This window comes from Motacilla alba, chromosome 5, assembly GCF_015832195.1.
Source record: "Motacilla alba alba isolate MOTALB_02 chromosome 5, Motacilla_alba_V1.0_pri, whole genome shotgun sequence".
In the NCBI taxonomy this organism is placed as follows: domain Eukaryota; kingdom Metazoa; phylum Chordata; class Aves; order Passeriformes; family Motacillidae; genus Motacilla; species Motacilla alba.
Window position 1 is genome coordinate 48,248,229 of NC_052020.1, and position 18,246 is coordinate 48,266,474.

Here is an 18,246-nt window from a genome sequence, read left to right on the forward strand (position 1 = left end):
AATTGGTGTAAACATGTAGGACTGATACTACAGCAGTATACCAAGGAATGTTATGCCTGCCAAGAGTGGGACTTTCACTTTTGCTATCAGCTTGACTTTTTGACATGAATGGTTCTCTTTACTTTAGGCTTTATGAAAGTGAAGGAACCCAAACTGATATAGCTTTTGCCCTAGTAGAATAAAAACAAAAAATAAAGGGGGAAAAATGAATGCATATTAGGAGTAGGTGAAAAGTAATTCTATTGGTGTCCTTAGCAGGACAGATATAACACAGTGATTTGGGATGAAAATGCTCACATTGGGCTTTTTTTTTTTTTTTAAGTATGTATCTCTTGTCTTTTATCTACTCTGATGAGAAAAAATAAATAACTTTTTTGTTTTGTTTCTGTCAGTAACTTTATCTAATTGCCTTTATTAGTCCCGTTACAACCCAGGGATCACAAACACAGCAACTACAGAAGCATTATGGCATTACCTCACCCATCAGTTTAGCTGCCCCCAAGGAGTTTGACTGCATGCTTACCCAGAAATTAATCGAAACCCTAAAACCTTATGGTGTATTTGAAGAGGAAGAAGAGCTGCAACGCAGGTGAGTGAACGCTCTGTTTTGTGTTCTGTCATTAGGTTCATGTGTGACTGTTGAAGACCAAGTGTGTGTGTGTTCTTTCAAATGCTTTTGTAAAAGCCTAGTGGAATTGTAAGCTTAATTTTTCTCAATTAAGAGTAATACCTCAAAACACAGAGAGGAATTAAAATGGCCTTTAAATTTAAGAGGGGTTTGCATTTTTTCCCCTTCATCACTTCTTCATTGTAGTGGACCTTATACTTTTTTTTTTTCCTTATTAAGCTTTCTAGAGGTTTTTTTCCCCGTCTCAGTACTGCTTATAAAAGAACTCGGTTCTTTTAGGTGCGTGTGTTATACGAATTAAAGTTTTAATTTGAAAATGAGTTGAATTCATGTGTGTATGTGTGTATGCCTCGCATGCGTTCATTTTTTTTGAGCTGAAATCTCTTGAATATTTCTAAGGGGTGAAAAATAGTGGGAATGTTATAGAAGTAACTTTCAGTATATATGTATACAGAACAAGATCTCTAATTAGATCTGTAATGTTACTCAGGTTGACTTACTGTGTAATGATGATCACAGCCTTGAAAAAATTCTACCAGTTTTGTTTAAGTTTGTAACCTGTCATTCTGCTGTTTTATTAATAGGATTCTAATTTTGGGAAAATTAAATAACTTGGTAAAGGAATGGATACGGGAAATCAGTGAAAGCAAGGTATGGATATACTTTACATGGGGTTGCCAATATTGTGTTTTTAAGAGTGCTGTAATGATTATTTCAAAACACATTCCTGTACTTAGTGGGATCAACCTTAGATTTGGGGATCAAAACAGGTATCATCCTTGTGTAGTTTCTTTTGTTTACAAGCATCATTGCCCCTTCATAGTAGAACCTTGTCAAAGAAAGAAACTGATAAATGTAACTTGACTTTTTCTCAAAATTCATGCATATGGTACTGTAGTAATCACAGGCTTAGAGTATTTGTCTTTATGAAACAGTGCTAGATCTTAAAATGAACTTCCTGCATCTTTGGGATGTTACTTTTGTAGACTGATAATGCTAATGCTGTTTTTCCAGGTTATAGGAATCACTGCTCTCACACATTTTTTGAATGGTTATATACTTGGGTGATTATAGGGTTTTTTTTTAGAGGAAACACCTAATTTTTTAAGCTATTTTGCTTTGTGTATATTTGGGATTGTATGTTTTCTGTACTTTCCTTATGCAATGAGAATTTATATATGAACAAGATTATGGGCAGGGACAGTCCTGCTATGTGTGTCTTGATCCCTGAAAACAAAATAGTGAGAATATCGTAACCCATGTAAGATTGAAAGCTGCTTAAGTTAATATCATGTACATTGCAAAATAGAAGTTTTACTTTGTCTTCTGCTGTGTAAACAAACATTCATGTAGGGTTTCAGGTTGTAGCATTGCATCCTGTTATGAAAAAATAGCCCTCTTTGCCCACAGTACTGTGGATTCAACAGTTTTTTAAAGACTAGGAACTTTAGTAGATGTACCTAAACAATTTAAACATAAGATAAATACCTTTCCCAACCCCAAATTTTTATTTAAAGACTGTGGTACAAGTGTCTCTGAAAGTAATGTAATAAACAATGATACAGTGGGCTGTGTTTTAAGTTGCTCTAAATTGGAATCCATCATCTATTTCTGTGTCTATCTAAAATGCCTGAGTGGTAAGCAAAATGTTTGATCTCTGTAATATTATAAAGCTGTTGCACCTGAAGTGTAGAATTGGTGCAACAATTACCAGATTTGAGGTGGTAATGTGTAATATAGTTAAAATGTTATAAATTATGTCAGTGACAAAGGTATCTCAGTCTTTTCTGTAAATACTGAGGTAATTTCAGTAGTTCAACAGCATAATTTTTGTGCAATGTTTTTCCTCTTGTTTGAAAATAAAGGGCTGTTGTGTTGTTGTAAGTTGTTAAGGTAAAATAACCTTCTTTTTTTGCTCCATTTAGAATCTTCCACAATCGGTAATAGAAAATGTTGGAGGAAAAATTTTTACATTTGGATCGTATAGATTAGGGGTTCATACAAAAGGTAATGTTTCCTTTTGTGATAAAAATCCATGTGTTTGAGCTATTGATTGATCTTGCTGTATTTTGAGGTGGTGTTAGATTGCTTAATTGTTTTTGGTTAACCATCACTAGTCTAAATTCTAAATAAAATAAATATATTCCTATATTATGTTTTCATCATGGATTGAGAAACAGACAAAAAAGTTGAAAATTATTTAAAGACAGAGGAAGTTGTATATTTATTTTTCATGTTTCGTTCTTTGAAAATTACAAGTGTTCCACAATTGAAGCAAGAGTGTATGTATGTGTTCTGTATGTTTAATGGCCATGAATTATTTTTCATTTGGTTTGACTTAGTGTTTAAAAAAAAAAAAACCACTCTTCCACATGATGAAACTAAATTTTACAGCCTTATTATTAATAAATATATGTCTATTGCTGACATTCTATGCATGTGGAGTATTGAGTAATATACTTCTGGTAATTAACAATTTCAGGTGCTGATATTGATGCCCTGTGTGTTGCACCAAGACATGTTGAAAGAAGTGATTTTTTCACATCGTTTTATGAAAAGTTAAAACAACAAGAAGAAGTGAAAGATCTGAGGGTATGTGAAACACCTGATGCAGCTTGCTGACCTGAGGATTAGGAGAATTCTGTAGTGAAAGATGTTTTATTAAATAAGTAGATATTACTTTACTGTTAAGATTCCTTTTAAGATTTTTTGTTAACCTGCAGCAAAGCCTATTATAAGAGTTGAAATAAATAGAGGTTCTTCCGAATTTTCTCTGGTCTCACTTAATAGATACACTTGAAAATTTGAATGGCAGAATGATCTCTTAACATTTGTGTTAGTATTGCAAAATTTCTGCTTGCTCTCTAGAAGCAGGCAGACACAAATGTAAATGTTGGTTTGACAGGGTTCAGGACTAAACTCTTTTGGTTTTAGTGAAGGTTTTATGCTGCTTTTTTATAACTTTGTGCTTACATAAACAGTAATGGTGGTTGATATTAACTAAACTTTTAATATTGGCTGTCAACTGTGCATTTGAAAAGGGAAGCTGTGTTTTCAGTGTGTCTTGTTACTAAATGCTTGTGCATGATTTTTAGTTTCTAAAGATGAAGATTTCCCTTATAGTAGTGGAAGGCCGTACTCATGCAGTATTTTGTTTCTGTTATACCTCAGTGAGATGCCTCCCCGAGTCAGCTGGTGGGAGCTTTAATCTTGATACAGTACAGGCTCAGAATAAATTTTCTCTGGTCCAGTTTTTTGTTGTTGTGGTTTTTTTGTTTGTTTGTTTGTTTGTTTGTTTTTGTATGAAAATAGCTGCTGGCAAGTCTTTGTTTGGTTTAGTCCTGCTTTCATAAAATAAATTGAACTGACTCTGCAGCATTCTTCCAATCTATGCACCCTGTAGTTGGTAACTACCAGGGTAGTGCAAACGTGTAGTGGTAACACTATATGCACTGAAAAAACTGTTTTCAACACTTTATCTGAACACATTCAGTAATCTTTAAATTGACATGCTATATTTGAGAGGATTCAGATTTCCAGATTTCCATTCACCTTTACTGTAACTCCAGACAATGTAGTTGATTTAGCAGCAAGGTATGTATGGTATTCAGTGTAGCACTGTAGTGATGCAAATAACCTTTATGTCAGGGTGTCATAATACCTTTAAATCGTTCCAGTTAGTATTTGAAGTTTGTACATCTTCATCTACAGAGGAACATAAACTTTCTTAGTGGTTACTGTAGTGAGTATGAGACGCTTGTAAATTTGATTTTTGCTTAGGATTGATCCATCCTGCCAACCAGTAATGTTAAGGTAACCTTAACTAAGGTTTGACACGGACAGTAGTGTTGTCTCCTCCTCTTCTTGTCTCCTCCTGAAATACTTTTGGAAGTTTATCCTCCAACAGTTCAAAGTATTTCTTATTTAGAGGTAGGCAGTGTTTGCTTTTACTAAAATAATGTGCTGCAGATCTGCATTTAGTTCAGATGCTCAGTTCAGGAAAACGATACTCATAGCTGATTGTAGAATAGATGTGAAGTTCCATTGTGATACTGTTCATCAAAACACATTTTAAAAACATGCTCGACTTCTGGAGACTGGTGACTTGCAACTGCTTTAGGCGATGTCAGGTTGCATAGTTATACAGTCCTCTCCTCATTTACACCAGCTGTAGAAGCAGAAATAATAGGCCTTCTAGAGCAAGAATCCCCATAGCTTGGACTTGGAATGCTTAGAGATATTTGTGGAGAATAAAAGATCATGTCTTGTGTGTAGGGAGAAGAGGGTTGAACCTTGAGGTAACACCATCAGAACTGGTTGGTACAAGTTTGGATCATTATTAATATCTAGACAGCTGCAGCACATAGTAGGTAGTGCTTACTGTTCTCAGTGGTGGAGAAAGACATTGCTGACAAAAATCAACCTGAAAGCAGAAAAGCATTGATATAAATAGCATTTCATTATGATTGTCTAGACCTGGTAGCTATTGTTTTTAAGTGTTCTCTATACTGAAAATAAAATGCACCTTTTTTTTCCCTCCAGGCTGTTGAAGAAGCTTTTGTCCCAGTTATTAAACTTTGTTTTGATGGAATAGAGGTAAAGATCCTATTTTAGTTTGTTTTGGTAGAATGTGGTTAAAACAAAGTTTTTAAGATCTTACTAAGTCATTATCCAGTAGTAGGAATGCTATTAAATGGAATCTCCAAAGTTCATACCTACGATTTTTTCAGCAGTCCTCAGTTGTGTAATTTAAAGTGGAGATTTAAGATTTAAGACTGAAATAAGTTTTTCTTGATGAACTTAAAACTGTGTGCAGAATATCTCCTTGTTTGTTTGGGGTTTTTTTTTTTGGCTCTGCTACCCACTTGTACTGATTAGTTTACTGACCTGTGGAGTACCAGTGTAGGCATTATTAGGCTTAACATGTAATAAATTTATATTTCTAAATAATGTGGCTTCAGAATTTTTTTTTGACTGCTAATGATTAACTGTCCAAACATGAAAGATTTGCTTCATTATCCTACATTATAGAAAGTTATGGTCTTTAACTAGTTTTCAAAAGTGTGTTACTGAAGGCAGGCTGGGTACTCCTTTTGTCTTGATCTCTTGACAAATCTGTAAGCAAGTGACCAAAGCAATGGTTTTGGTGGCTGTAGCCTGATGGATCAGCTGTCTTGGAGTACTGAACTTACTTAATTTGATTTTTGCTAAGGAAACAGGAATGGTGATTTCAAAAGATACTCTGTTAATTCTTGTCAGACTGTTATATAGTCAAACTGTCATCTTTTGGTGACAAGATAAAAACAGACGACCTGATTATATACACAGTTAATGAGAGTTGTAGTAGGATTATCTCCACCAGTAACTGGTGGGTACAAGAAGGTAGGTTTACAGAGGGGAAAGAATTACCATGCTAATCTTCTGACCCTATCATTATAGGGTGTAGTATTGTACACAAGATTGTCCAGAAAAATGTTCCTTAATACCCAACTGCATATGGACAGTATAAAATGGCTAACAGATACAAATTCACAGACTGGGAGAGAAGAAATTGACAATCTGCTGTTTACATAGCTTAGGTATTCATTCTAGATGTTGAAACTTGCCATAGCTGTCCTCTGGTCAGTTTGGTTTTTGCATGTTGGGCTTTTTTTCCCTCTAGTCATTCAAGCTGGAGTTGTCTCTCCCTTTTAAAAACTGAGATTTGAAATACAAGACCAAATAGGAAAAAAAAAAAAAAAAAAAAAGGACTGTTTCCTCCAAAAGAAGTAACATCTTGTTCCAATATAGTAATTTATGATGGGCTTTGATGGGTTTAGGTTTATTACTGAGACATAACTCATGTTGCTGACAGTTCATGAGAGTTCTTTTTCTCATTTCATAAGCACACTCTTTGTATATGCGAGTTTTGTTGGGCCAGTTTCTGACAGTTGTGTTTGTCAGTATCAAAAGATTTTAATTTTATTTTCCTTTTGCTAACTGAGGCAAAACATGCCAGAGGGTATAACTGAAGAAAAGGACTTTAGTTTTGTGGTGATCCTGTTATTAAAACTTAAAAAAATTCTGACAATAAGTTTTTACATGCCCATTTTATGTTCTTGTTTCAGATAAACAAGAACATAATTTCTTAATTTTTTTCTTTTTCCTGTAGAGTACTTTGTATTTGATTGCCCATACCTCTCCCCCAGTTACATAAGACACGCTGTTAATTTCTTTCTTTGAAAATTAATGTCAACGAGCTTTGAATCTTTAGAGGTGCTAGACCTTGTAGAGATCAGAGCAGAATTTCAAGCTGAAGTTAACTTTGGACTTGTTTTACACTGAGAAGTAGTACTGTTGACTCAAGTAGGAACTTCTTTATGTGATACAGACTGTTCAGCTATTAAGGACTTTGAAATACAAAATGCTCTGAATACTTTGGAAATACTTTTCTGTAGAGAAGGGCTTCATAGTTTAAAACGGATGAATGCAAAGTTTTAAGTACCTACAAAAAGTCTTTAAGGTGTCTTCAGCTTCACTTTATCTGAAATAATTTTAATGTAACTAAACCAGTTTAGTTCTTGGTGCAATAGTACTTGGTATTTCATCGTCTTGTAGGTCAAGTGATAACCACTTTGGTTAAAAGCCTCATTTGGTGAAGTGCCTTTGTTGCCTTGCAGACAGTCTGCTGATAGGCACTTGATATTCTCAACAATTGATGGAAAGGCAAACTGACTTTTGCACTCTGCAGTGTCCTTGTGCGTAGGGCACTGTAAAATAACTCAGTGCTGAATAGTGTTTTAGATGTTCTTTGCCTAGAAAAACTGTTATGTTTAAGTATTGCACAAGTAATGGCAAAGAAATTGGACATAGTTTCAAAATGTATATCCTTGCTAAGCATTAGTTTTCAAAACTTTTTCTAAATCAGGTATGTAGACTCTTCATAGATACTGGTCTTTATATATAGAGTCAAGTAGTTACATGTGTGCTTTGCAGGGGTTGGGGAATTTCTGTAATTCCATGTTGATTTTCATGGACTCATAGAATATATTGGGTTGGAAGGAACCGATCAGGATCATTAAAGTCCAACTCCTTCCCCTGTGTAGGACATCTCAAGAGCCACACCCTGAGCCTGAGAGGGTTTTCCAAATGCTTCTTGGACTTTGTCAGGCTTGGGGCTGTGATCACTGACCTGGGGAGCCTGTTCCAGCTCCCAACCACCCTCTGGGTGAAAAAGCTTTCCCTGAGATGTAATCTAAGCCTCCTCTGGCTCAGTTTTATGCTGTTTCCTTGAGTCCTGTCATTGGTTATGAGAGTGAAGAGATCTGTACCTTCCCCTTTGTCATGTTCGGCATGCTCATGAGGGGATGCAATGGGGACTCCCCTCAGTCTTCTCTAGAATTCTTCTCTAGAGTATTTGAGAATATTTTGGCTAAAACCAGGATTTATGTTTTCATGATGTGTTCTGATGGTGGTAGGATTTTCTATTCTGGACCTAGAAGTGATGCTTATTCTCAAGTGATTTTATTTACATTGGCAGTCTGCATAGTTTTTGTGTGTGTGCTGGTTGTATATTAATCTAAATGGGTATTTTATCCTCTTGGAAAAGGAGCCGTAAGATAGGTGAAGCATCTGAAAGTGTTTCTTGAAGTGTCTGTGAAGGATGTTAGTATGTATTTTTAAAGGGATTCTTTGTACTAGCAAGACTACTATTAGTAAACTTGATGAAAATGACTTGGAGAATCCTACAGGACAAAGAACAGTTTTCTAATGTCTTGCCTCTTTTTTTTTTGTTCTTAAGATTGATATTTTGTTTGCAAGATTAGCACTGCAAACTATTCCTGAGGACTTAGATCTACGAGATGACAGCCTACTTAAAAATTTAGACATTAGATGCATAAGAAGTCTTAATGGTATGTATGTACTGATTTGTATATCAGCTTGTCTGGTCTTTAAATAACTGTCCTAGATTCTTTGATACAGTAGTTGTGGATTTGACTGAAAATACAGCAACTTCATATCTGGAAATAAAGTTATTGCCAGTTTTGTATACCTTTCTGGAGAGAAGGATTGTTGCTTGCTGGCCAGTCTGTTTATGATTTTTTTTCCTCTTGTTTGGTTGGTGTATGGTTCTAGAAATTAATGGGACTTGTAAGACTTTTGTGTAGAGCATTACCTATTTTTATAAATAAAGATGTGTGTTTGTTTTTTAATTTGTGTTTGCATAAACATACGTGAAATGGCTTCAGTGATAAATTGGAGATATCAAAATGGTGTCAGTTTGAGGTCAGTTCTTTAGTAGCTTACTAGCTTGTGTAACCCTTAACTTCTCTAGAATACCTTCATTTAAAAACTGGTTATTTATGTACAGGATGGTAGGGGCTTCAGTCTGGCTGCAGCTTGATGGGGATGAGGACCATGTTTGTATGAGGAGCACTGATTGTTGTTACAAGCTAAAAATTTCATAATTTGAGATCATTACATCCACTTAAGCTGTTTTGTGAAATTCCGGTCTTGTTCAATCTCTAGAATTTGTAGTTGCCTCTTACTTTAAAAGTAGTCTTAGGTAATACTATTTTCTTCCAAACAGCTCTCTGCAACTACTTAGTAACAGTGAAGTACCACTTATTCTTTATTATAAGCCCCCTAAAATCGAGCAGTTAATATTGCCATCTATAATGTTACAGTCTGAAAATATGCCGTCAAAGTAGTAATACAGCTAGTATCTTTAAAAACTATTCTTTTTAGCCTGGTCGTTAAAATTCTGAGCTTTGACCTGTGGCTGGCAGGTTTTCTGTAGGTTCATGAGGACTTATACCATGAAGACTTAGGCCTGCACATTGCGTGATATATTTCATCTATTCATACAGCATCAGAACTTGTTTGTTCCTTCAACAGCTTATATAGTTCATTAATAACAAAAAAGTCAAGTAGCAGTTCAAATCTATAGTCAGGCGCTCATGAATTGGCTTACCTGAGTGTTGCCATAAAACACTAAAAATGAAAAGAGGCACATGAAAATATGTGAAGCTTTCTAATCCAAAACAAAAGTGATCAGAATAGGAAATGAGTTTACAGCATGTTTGTCTAAAAAGTTTGGTAGTGTTGATGGTGGGGGAGGATAAGCAAGCAAAAAACTTTGGAAGCAGCAACTGTAATTAAGTCTTTTTTTTTTTTTTTTTGCAGGTTGCCGGGTAACCGATGAAATTCTGCATCTAGTACCAAACATTGACAACTTCAGGTTAACGCTGAGAGCTATCAAATTGTGGGCAAAACGTAAGCAGTTATTTTCCAAAATTTGTCAAGTTTTCACTACCTCTTCTGGTTATTGACATGTTTCTCCTTTTGTCTTTCTCTTCTCAATCCACAGGCCACAACATCTATTCCAATATACTAGGTTTCCTTGGCGGTGTTTCCTGGGCTATGCTAGTAGCAAGAACTTGCCAGCTTTATCCAAATGCAATAGCATCAACTCTTGTACATAAATTTTTCTTGGTATTTTCTAAATGGTATGTTTTTTTTGGTTTTTTTTTGTTTGTTTTTAATTTAGATTAAACTAAAATAAAATTGTTTGTAGACACTAAATTTTAGTCCTGTTTTTATGGTACCATTTTCAGCTGTTACCAGATTTAATTGGAAGCATTGTTCTTGCCACCAGAAATTGTCAGCTTAGTTTTTCAGTAAGTCATCCAACATATCTTATTTTTAAAGCATCCAAACCAAAGCCACCCAGTTCGTAATTAAATTTTCTCAAGTATTTTTTGTAATTCAACAATACTCTTCAGATTAAATACTTTTATAATACAAAATAATAGCATATACCCCAAAAATTAAAGTCTTTTAACATTCAGATACTGGGATAATGGATAAAGGAGGTATGCCAGTATCTGGTTTAGGCACATAGCTTAAATGCAGTTTAAGAGAGCCAATGGCAAAAATGTGGGTTTTAATCTTTTCACTGTAGAGTGGTAGGTGTTTCAGATTTACATACCATTTCATACTCTTGAGCTGGTTAGCTCAGAAACATGGTTTGAATAACTCTGATGGGAACATTCCAAGTAAATTTAGAACAAAGGGGACAAAAGTGAACTTTGCAGATTACAAATGAATACTGTTTTTCTTGAAAGTCCATATTTGGATACCTGTTTTCTCCATGAGACACTGACAGACTTTAAGAATCACCAAGGTGTTGCTTTCCTCCAAGTATAGTGTCTTCTTAATGTGAAGATAATTTGCACACTTTCACTGTCTTGTATCCATAGGCTTTATAGCCTCCTCGAGGTACATAGTAATATTTTGCCACACTAAGGTAATAGAGGGGAATTGGTTGCCATCTCTGTTTAATGTGTTTCTTGGAATTCTCTCCAGTTTCTACATGCATAGCATAGGAGCATAATGTGCAAATTCCAAGAGATTAACTGACTTCTGCTCTTTATACAAACATAATTTTTATTAATGGGGTAAGATGACTTGAAGAACAAGTGTTTACTTTTTAGTTTTTAATTCAACAAGATTTCTTTCTCTCTTGATTATAATATTCTTTTAATACATGTGGTTTGTAATGATGCTATAAGCCTGTAACTGTGCTGGCTGTTTGTTCTGTAGTTTGTCCATGAAGCAGCTGGCTTGAAGATGGACCCAATGTCAATCTTCACAGAGGAATTTATCTTTGATTAGTATATTTCAGGAAGAATATAGAGGAGTTTAAATTAGTTATCTAAACCAGTGGTTATAAACCTTCAGGACTACAGAAAATGCCTGTTCTGATGCCCTGAGAAGCTAATTGCAGTGGTGTTGTAGTTCAGCAATGCAGCTTATTTAAACAGCCCCAGTTAGACCAGCCTAGTCGTGAGGAAATGGTGCTTTATTTTGAGAGCAGATTTAAGATGGATCACATTCAAAAGTGTTGTTTGTGTATCATACATGGTTGTATCCAGTAGTCTTATTCAGTGCTACAATCTTTTTGAACAGGGAATGGCCAAATCCAGTGCTATTGAAACAGCCAGAAGAATGCAATCTTAATTTGCCTGTATGGGACCCAAGGGTTAGTGTGTTATTTTTTCCCCTCTAAGTCACACTGTACAATAAATTCGGTTGCTTAAAAAATTCTAGGTGAACGTCATTTTGGGTTTATTGAACTTAATGTTGTGGTGTTATATCTTCATAAGTAACCTCTTATTCTCCTGAGTATAGAACAAAGTTACCCTAATTTTCTGAATTGACTGCTTGAAGCACACTTGCTAAACAATGTACTTTTTCTCTCAATCTTTACAATAATTGATCTTAATAAAAATTCAGCATAAATAGCTATATGTCTTAAAGTGATGCATTTTTTTGAAATTGCTTATCTTAAAATAGCTTGCTTATTATTTAAAGCCTGTTCCTTTTGCAAGTATCTTGAATTCACTTCAGTGCAAATTACAGCTAGATAGTCTTGGTTCCATATAGTTGTAGTAAAGTGTCTTTTCATCTTGCATCAAAGAAGATCATAACTTGAAGTCTTTCAGTTGTTTTTTGTATTGTTTATGATACTTGATCTCCATCTTTGTAGCACTTACATTAAGGACATTATACATGTTAGTCCTTCAGGCAGTCAGTGAAACAGCTTGCAGCAGATGCATGGCTCCCATTGTGAGCTTTCAGTAGGGTATAATTTGAGTGTGCTCAATGCTGTTTTGTCCATCGTAGTATTCGACTAATCCTTATTTTGATAAATAGTGTAAGCATCAGAGATTGGGTTGTATTCCTTTTGTACTTCAAAACTGTTTTTTATGATTGACAAAAGTTCACATTTAAATATGTGAAGTGGTTGAAAACATGTTCTTGAGTCTGTTATTCCTGAAACAGGAAGTTTGAGGTCAGTGTGTGGCGGGAACTGTTGTAGTAACTAATCAAAGTGGGCTAGAGGTAATGGCAGGGGTTTATCTTTTATTTACCTTCTACAAGATTGTTACCCTAATAATATTCTAATGTACTTTGGTGTGTATGTTGTGTCCTTTCTTTTTTTGTTACCCTGTCTGCTGTTAAATAAAAGTACGTTACTGCAAGTGATGCTTCCGTCAGGTTCCATAGAGCCTCTTTTCTTAAAATGGCTCTTAATTTTCAGTAGTGTTACAGAAATAAAGTATAAAATACCTTTCACAAGGTCCGAAGACAGTCATTCTGCAGAAGGTGCTCATATGGTGATGAGGTGTCCTTGGTTTCATGTGATCACAAACTAATTCCTATTAAAGAGGGAAATTGTTCTGTTTGGTTGGCATTTCTGGATGTAGAAATGCCTGCAACTTGATCTTGATGTGCTGACAGGTTACAGCCCTCCCACATCACTGTTGTTCAGAAAGATGTCCTTTGTGAAAGCATTATTCTTGTTTTCTAAACTTTCTCTGTGCTCTTGGTCTGCAAACGAAGGTCTCTTAGAACTTAAGACTTGGTTGTAGTAAAGGGAGAAATCCAAATTTGTTAACTGATGTGTATGCTTGAAGAAAACTGATTGGCTGTTGTTATATGTAGGTAAACCCCAGTGATAGGTACCATCTTATGCCTATAATTACACCAGCATACCCACAGCAGAACTCTACGTACAATGTGTCCGTTTCCACACGGATGGTCATGGTTGAGGAATTTAAACAAGGTAAGTATTATCTTATGCTCTCTATATAGATGTTTTCAGACAGATTTAAAATAGTTTCATTGTGGGTATGCTTTGAAAGTGGGAGGTGGGTGGATGTTAAAAAGCTTATTAAGAGAATGTTTTCAGGGAGGTTGAACTTGGCCTGTTATGCTTAATGTTACTTAACACTGCAAACTTAGTGAGTCCTGCTGCAGGGCTGTCTTTCACTCTTAGAAGCTGAGGGAAAGAGGATGCCTTGTGCTCTGAAAATTAGAACTAATGGTATAATAACTTCATTTTAGTGGCTTAGATTGTGTCATGTTACATGAAGGATTAACAATAGTTCCACTTGATGCCTGTTTCTTGGCCTAATGTAAGTCAATAGACTCTCTTGAAGATGAGTCCTCTGGATTTATCCAAGTAATGAATAATTATAGCAGATAAGGGAAAATGTTATCAAAGCAAGAAGTAGATTTGATGCAGGGAGCAACTACAGCTAGCTTTCTCAGAGCAGTATCTTATTGACTCACTGTTTCTTTGCCTTGTAAAATGCCTTACACAAGAGGTGATTCAAATACTATGAGGGAAAATCTGTTGTCTTTGAACTGAATAGTTAGTGTGGTATATGCAAAAAAAAACCTAACTGGAGCTGTGTTACACCACAGAGCAAAAATATGTAAAATAATCAGTCAGATCAATTAACATACATTTCTACAGAGACTGAGTTTTTTTAGTAGTGTGGTTTGTTTAACTAATGACCAGTGAAAGTATGACAATTACAAATCGTGTTGATAAATTGCTGTGAATTTGAAGGGAGGAGGTAATTAGTAGATTTTGCTTGGTTAACAAACTGTCTTTACTCTGGATACTAAACTGTATTTTAAAAAAAAGTTTAAATTTTTTTTTTTTTTATAATTTAGGTCTTGCTATCACAGATGAAATTTTGCTGAGTAAGGCAGAGTGGTCCAAACTTTTTGAAGCTCCAAACTTCTTTCAGAAGTACAAGTATGTATTTTATGGCATGGCAGAATATTTTAAGTTTATCAGTTGAACTACCTCATAATGCTCTGTAGCACAGGATAATAAATATACATACATTAGATGTCCAAAAAGTGTTTTGTTAGGATTTTTTTTGTAGCGTGGCTGAGAGAATACACTACTGTCCTTTCTCTTGGAAAGTGTATAATCTCCTCAGGTACTTTTTTGTCTTAAACCTGTATTTTAGAAACCAGTTAGTCCCTGAGCAGATATTTGGAATGTCATCAGTTAACTCTAGAATTGGTATGCCACCTACCAATAACATTGCAGAAGTGTCATCTGGTTTGACTAATAGAAATGTTCTTTAGTCCTGTCCATAAGCATTCTAAAAATGGGTCTTCCCAAGAAAAAAGATGTTAAATTATTCTGAAGGTCAGTACTTAAGATGAATAAGCACTCAAAACTGTGTTTTCTTCTGTCAATATAGTCAGCAGTTTACTCTGATAATAAAAGGTATTTTTGCAATTGTGTTGACTAACTACCAGTTGTACTAGTTATTAATAGGTTTTTTTTCATTAAAGTTTAAGGCTCTTGGATCTTTTATTAACTCCTAGCTTTCCTAATTGTATAATGTCTCTGAGGGAAATACTGAAATTCACACTTCACACTTCTAGGGTTTCTAGTAATATGCTTGTGGGGCAGAAGCTTGTTAAATGTATACGGACTTGCTGAAAGTTGTATTTTTATAATAAATATGGATTATTAAAATATGGACTACATCTTCTTTGCCCTCAGTTGAAATTGGAGACCCATTTTTCTTGAATCAAGATCAAATACATTTTACACTTGTTTGTGTTGGGTGGTTGGTTGGTTTTGTACTAATCTAAACAAGATTGAAATATACAGTTCCCCCATTAAAAGAGACTGATGACCTTCATAATGTGTCTGTGTTTTGTTTCTATACCTTTTGCATGATAAAAGCTTTAAAACATTTGGATGGCTTTTATGTTGTTCCTTGGAGCTTAAGATTTAAAACATTTCAAAAAACACTGTTAAATCATATTATTTTTTGAAGTAAAAAATGGTCTGCAGACAAATCAGTTTCTGTTCAAGAAGTTGCTAATAAGTTCCCCAGTACATTTCCTTTGTTTCTTTCAAAAGTAGGAAAAAATAGGAAACTTTGATTGTCATTTGAAATAATCTGCATTTTAATTAAGGTTTTTATGTGTACCAGCTTAAGCCATTTTACCAGGTGTTGCAATAAAATCTTCTCTTGCTCAACATTATATATCCAGGTTTTCTGTATTGCACAAGATGTCTTTGCTCTAATTTTTTTAAAGTATGGAATGATATTATGGAGCCTGCTTTAATATAAATTACCCAGGATTTTCTCTGTTTTCCCTTAGGTTAATTTTATAATTTTGGTTAGTAGCATTTACAAAGTAAATAATTGTATGCCGTCATCTGTATGCAGTAAAGTCAGATCTCTTGGTCAGCTCTCCAGCTAGAAGATAGATATTTTGAATTTTTTTCCCTCTTCTCACTCTTCTCCTATTTAAATTGTCAATGCCTTGGCATGTTCTGCTGAAATTCATGGCAGTGTGTAATGCTCTGCCAGATAAGAGAACATCTGATCCTTGCTCTAAAACAAACATGTCTTTTAATCTCTGAAAGAATAGCTTCAGTAATCTATCACTCTTGATGGCAATTAGTTGCTGAATATCTATTGTTCATAAGCACTTTTGGCTTGCTGTCGTGTTTAAAATAAACCTCCATGTTGAGTGACTAAGGAAATCTATAGGCTACTGCATACCTGCATAGTAGGAGCAGATTAGAAATTAGGAAAACTAGGAAATCTGCTTTTAGTTACTTTTTTTTTTCTTACTTTTTAAGTGTCAGCAATTACTTGGAGTTGGGGAGTTGCAACATGTATTGTCTGCCCTTCATGTAGATTTAAGTTTTTAGAAGGGAAAGGCAACAACAAAGAACGTGTAGATAGGGTGTTTTACAGGGAAATTTCAAATGACAAGAATTTCAAATGGATATGAGTTTGAAGTGTTGCATGAGAAATGAAATCCTTATAGCTTAAGACCAAGAGAGCAGGATTTTGAGAGAAATAGCACTCATTTAATGCACTCATCTAGCATATTCTTTCTATGTTAAGAGATAATTCTGCTAAATAAGTAGAATATAAATAGACCTTTTAAAAAAGTGGTTTAAATTCTTGGTGTCATAGGACTGTAGAGCACTGAATAAAAGTGCAATTCCCAGACAAGTAATAAAGAAAAATTGAAATTACATGTTCAGGTGTTCTCGGTTGGTGTTTTTGCTTTTTTGGTTTTTTTTCTTTTTTTTTTTTTCCCCCTCCAGAAAGTAATATGATTAATTTGGGTAATTTTTTAGAAATACATGTGTTAGTATGGAATTGCAATACATCATTATCTACATTATATTATTTTTATGAAAATAATTATGAATAGAAGACAGTGAGAAAACATCCCAGCCCCCAAACAAACAAAACCCCAAACTGATACACTTCAGAATAATACCCAGAATCTAAAACTCACCATTGAGAGGCAGAAGCTTAAGCTAAGACCATTTTTTTCTTTTAAATGAAGTCATAGATACTTCTGAATTACACATGTGCTTTGTGATAAAACTATGACTGAGGCACTGATAAATCTTTTCTTAGCAAAATTCAGCAGTGAAACCTTGGACTCTTAAAACTAAGGGTATCTTAATTTTTAATACAAATTATTTAATTTTATTCAAAATGGTAGTAGGAAATTTCTAGAGAATAATTCCCTCTCAGCATTAACAGGTGGTAGGTGAGTGAGGAGAAATTTGATCTTTTTCAGCAAACTACTTGAGCAAAAATAGTTAATAGTCACTTACTCTTTTCATAAATACGGCTTAGGGTTTTTTCCTACATCCTTACCAGCTTTTAGACATAACCAAATTACTTTCTTTGTATGTCGTTCTTCAGAAGTCTGTTTCACAGGGATGCTTTTAATAAGTAACTGGGGAAACTGGTTTCTTCAAATATTTGCAGGTTTGAAATTTGTCCTTCAATTCAGACATGGTTAAAATACCAAAAAGCTTAAACATTGTCATGTCTACTGAATGAAGCATTCCGCAAGTGTGCGATGTGCGTGATGTAGGAATCCTACTGAAAGTGTAGTGGTCCTTAGAATAAACCAATATTAGTAATTAGTAGCTTCTTAGAGAGAATTAAAGGTCTCTTATTATCTTTTTCTGTAACATTTTCCTGTGAAGCAGTTAATACTGCCGAAATGTAAAATGAATAGGTTACTGTTATTTTATCTCTGTGTTGTTCAGAACAGGGAAGAAGTTTCTCCAAATTTCTCCCTTGCAGTTCTCTTGTTTCATTGACATCCTCTGACTGAAATCAGGATTGTAGCATGTAGCAGGATTTTGGCTCTTGCCACCTAAAGATAAGTAGAGAAACATGTAGCCGCTAATTTGATCTGTTGATTTGGATTTGCTGTTGTGGTTTGAAGGCCTGTGGCACCAGAGAACTCTGTACCATAGTTTTCCAGTGTCATTGCCCTTGCTTTCCTCTCCATGAGCTATATGCTAGTGACTGGTCTGTTGTGTTACTGCTGTTCTTTAAATCCTGCTTGAAGGAACCTAAACGTGCCATATCTGTACAGACTAGTGCAGTGCTGGATGACTTATGATGTTAAAGACTTCCCAGCTGAGCTTCTGAAAAACCTGCCTGTAAGCATGTGAGATTGCCTCAGTGCCCTCATTAGGAACTCAAGCTAAAAGCAATCTTTTCCTATGCTACTGTCCTTGGACTTCTTTGTTTAAAATACTGTTCTTGTTTTGTATACTGTGTCTTTGACATCTAGTTACAGTGGGTATGTACTGAATATCCTGGAAAATAATTCAGAGTTTAAGAATTATCATCAGAGGAAGCATTCCTTATGAAATTTCAGATAAGTGTCTTCAGAGAACTACAAAATGCAGATACAAATTTTTTAAACCACATTTCATAGATTTATTTTGGATTTTGAGCAAATGCATA

At 34.8% G+C, this 18,246-nt stretch overlaps 1 protein-coding gene across 4 annotated transcripts in view; it reads left to right on the forward strand.

The window, feature by feature from the left end:
* PAPOLA (poly(A) polymerase alpha) overlaps positions 1-18,246 on the forward strand; it is a 44,039-nt gene that overhangs the window by 8,318 nt on the left and 17,475 nt on the right. For all 4 annotated transcript variants that reach the window (XM_038137664.1, XM_038137662.1, XM_038137661.1 and 1 more), the window contains exons 2-12: positions 419-589; positions 1,213-1,279; positions 2,554-2,635; positions 3,111-3,220; positions 5,171-5,224; positions 8,409-8,520; positions 9,794-9,883; positions 9,978-10,116; positions 11,579-11,651; positions 13,118-13,238; positions 14,138-14,222. In XM_038137664.1, coding sequence (XP_037993592.1) covers positions 419-589; positions 1,213-1,279; positions 2,554-2,635; positions 3,111-3,220; positions 5,171-5,224; positions 8,409-8,520; positions 9,794-9,883; positions 9,978-10,116; positions 11,579-11,651; positions 13,118-13,238; positions 14,138-14,222 — 1,104 coding nt within the window. The remainder of the gene's footprint in view (positions 1-418; positions 590-1,212; positions 1,280-2,553; positions 2,636-3,110; positions 3,221-5,170; positions 5,225-8,408; positions 8,521-9,793; positions 9,884-9,977; positions 10,117-11,578; positions 11,652-13,117; positions 13,239-14,137; positions 14,223-18,246) is intronic.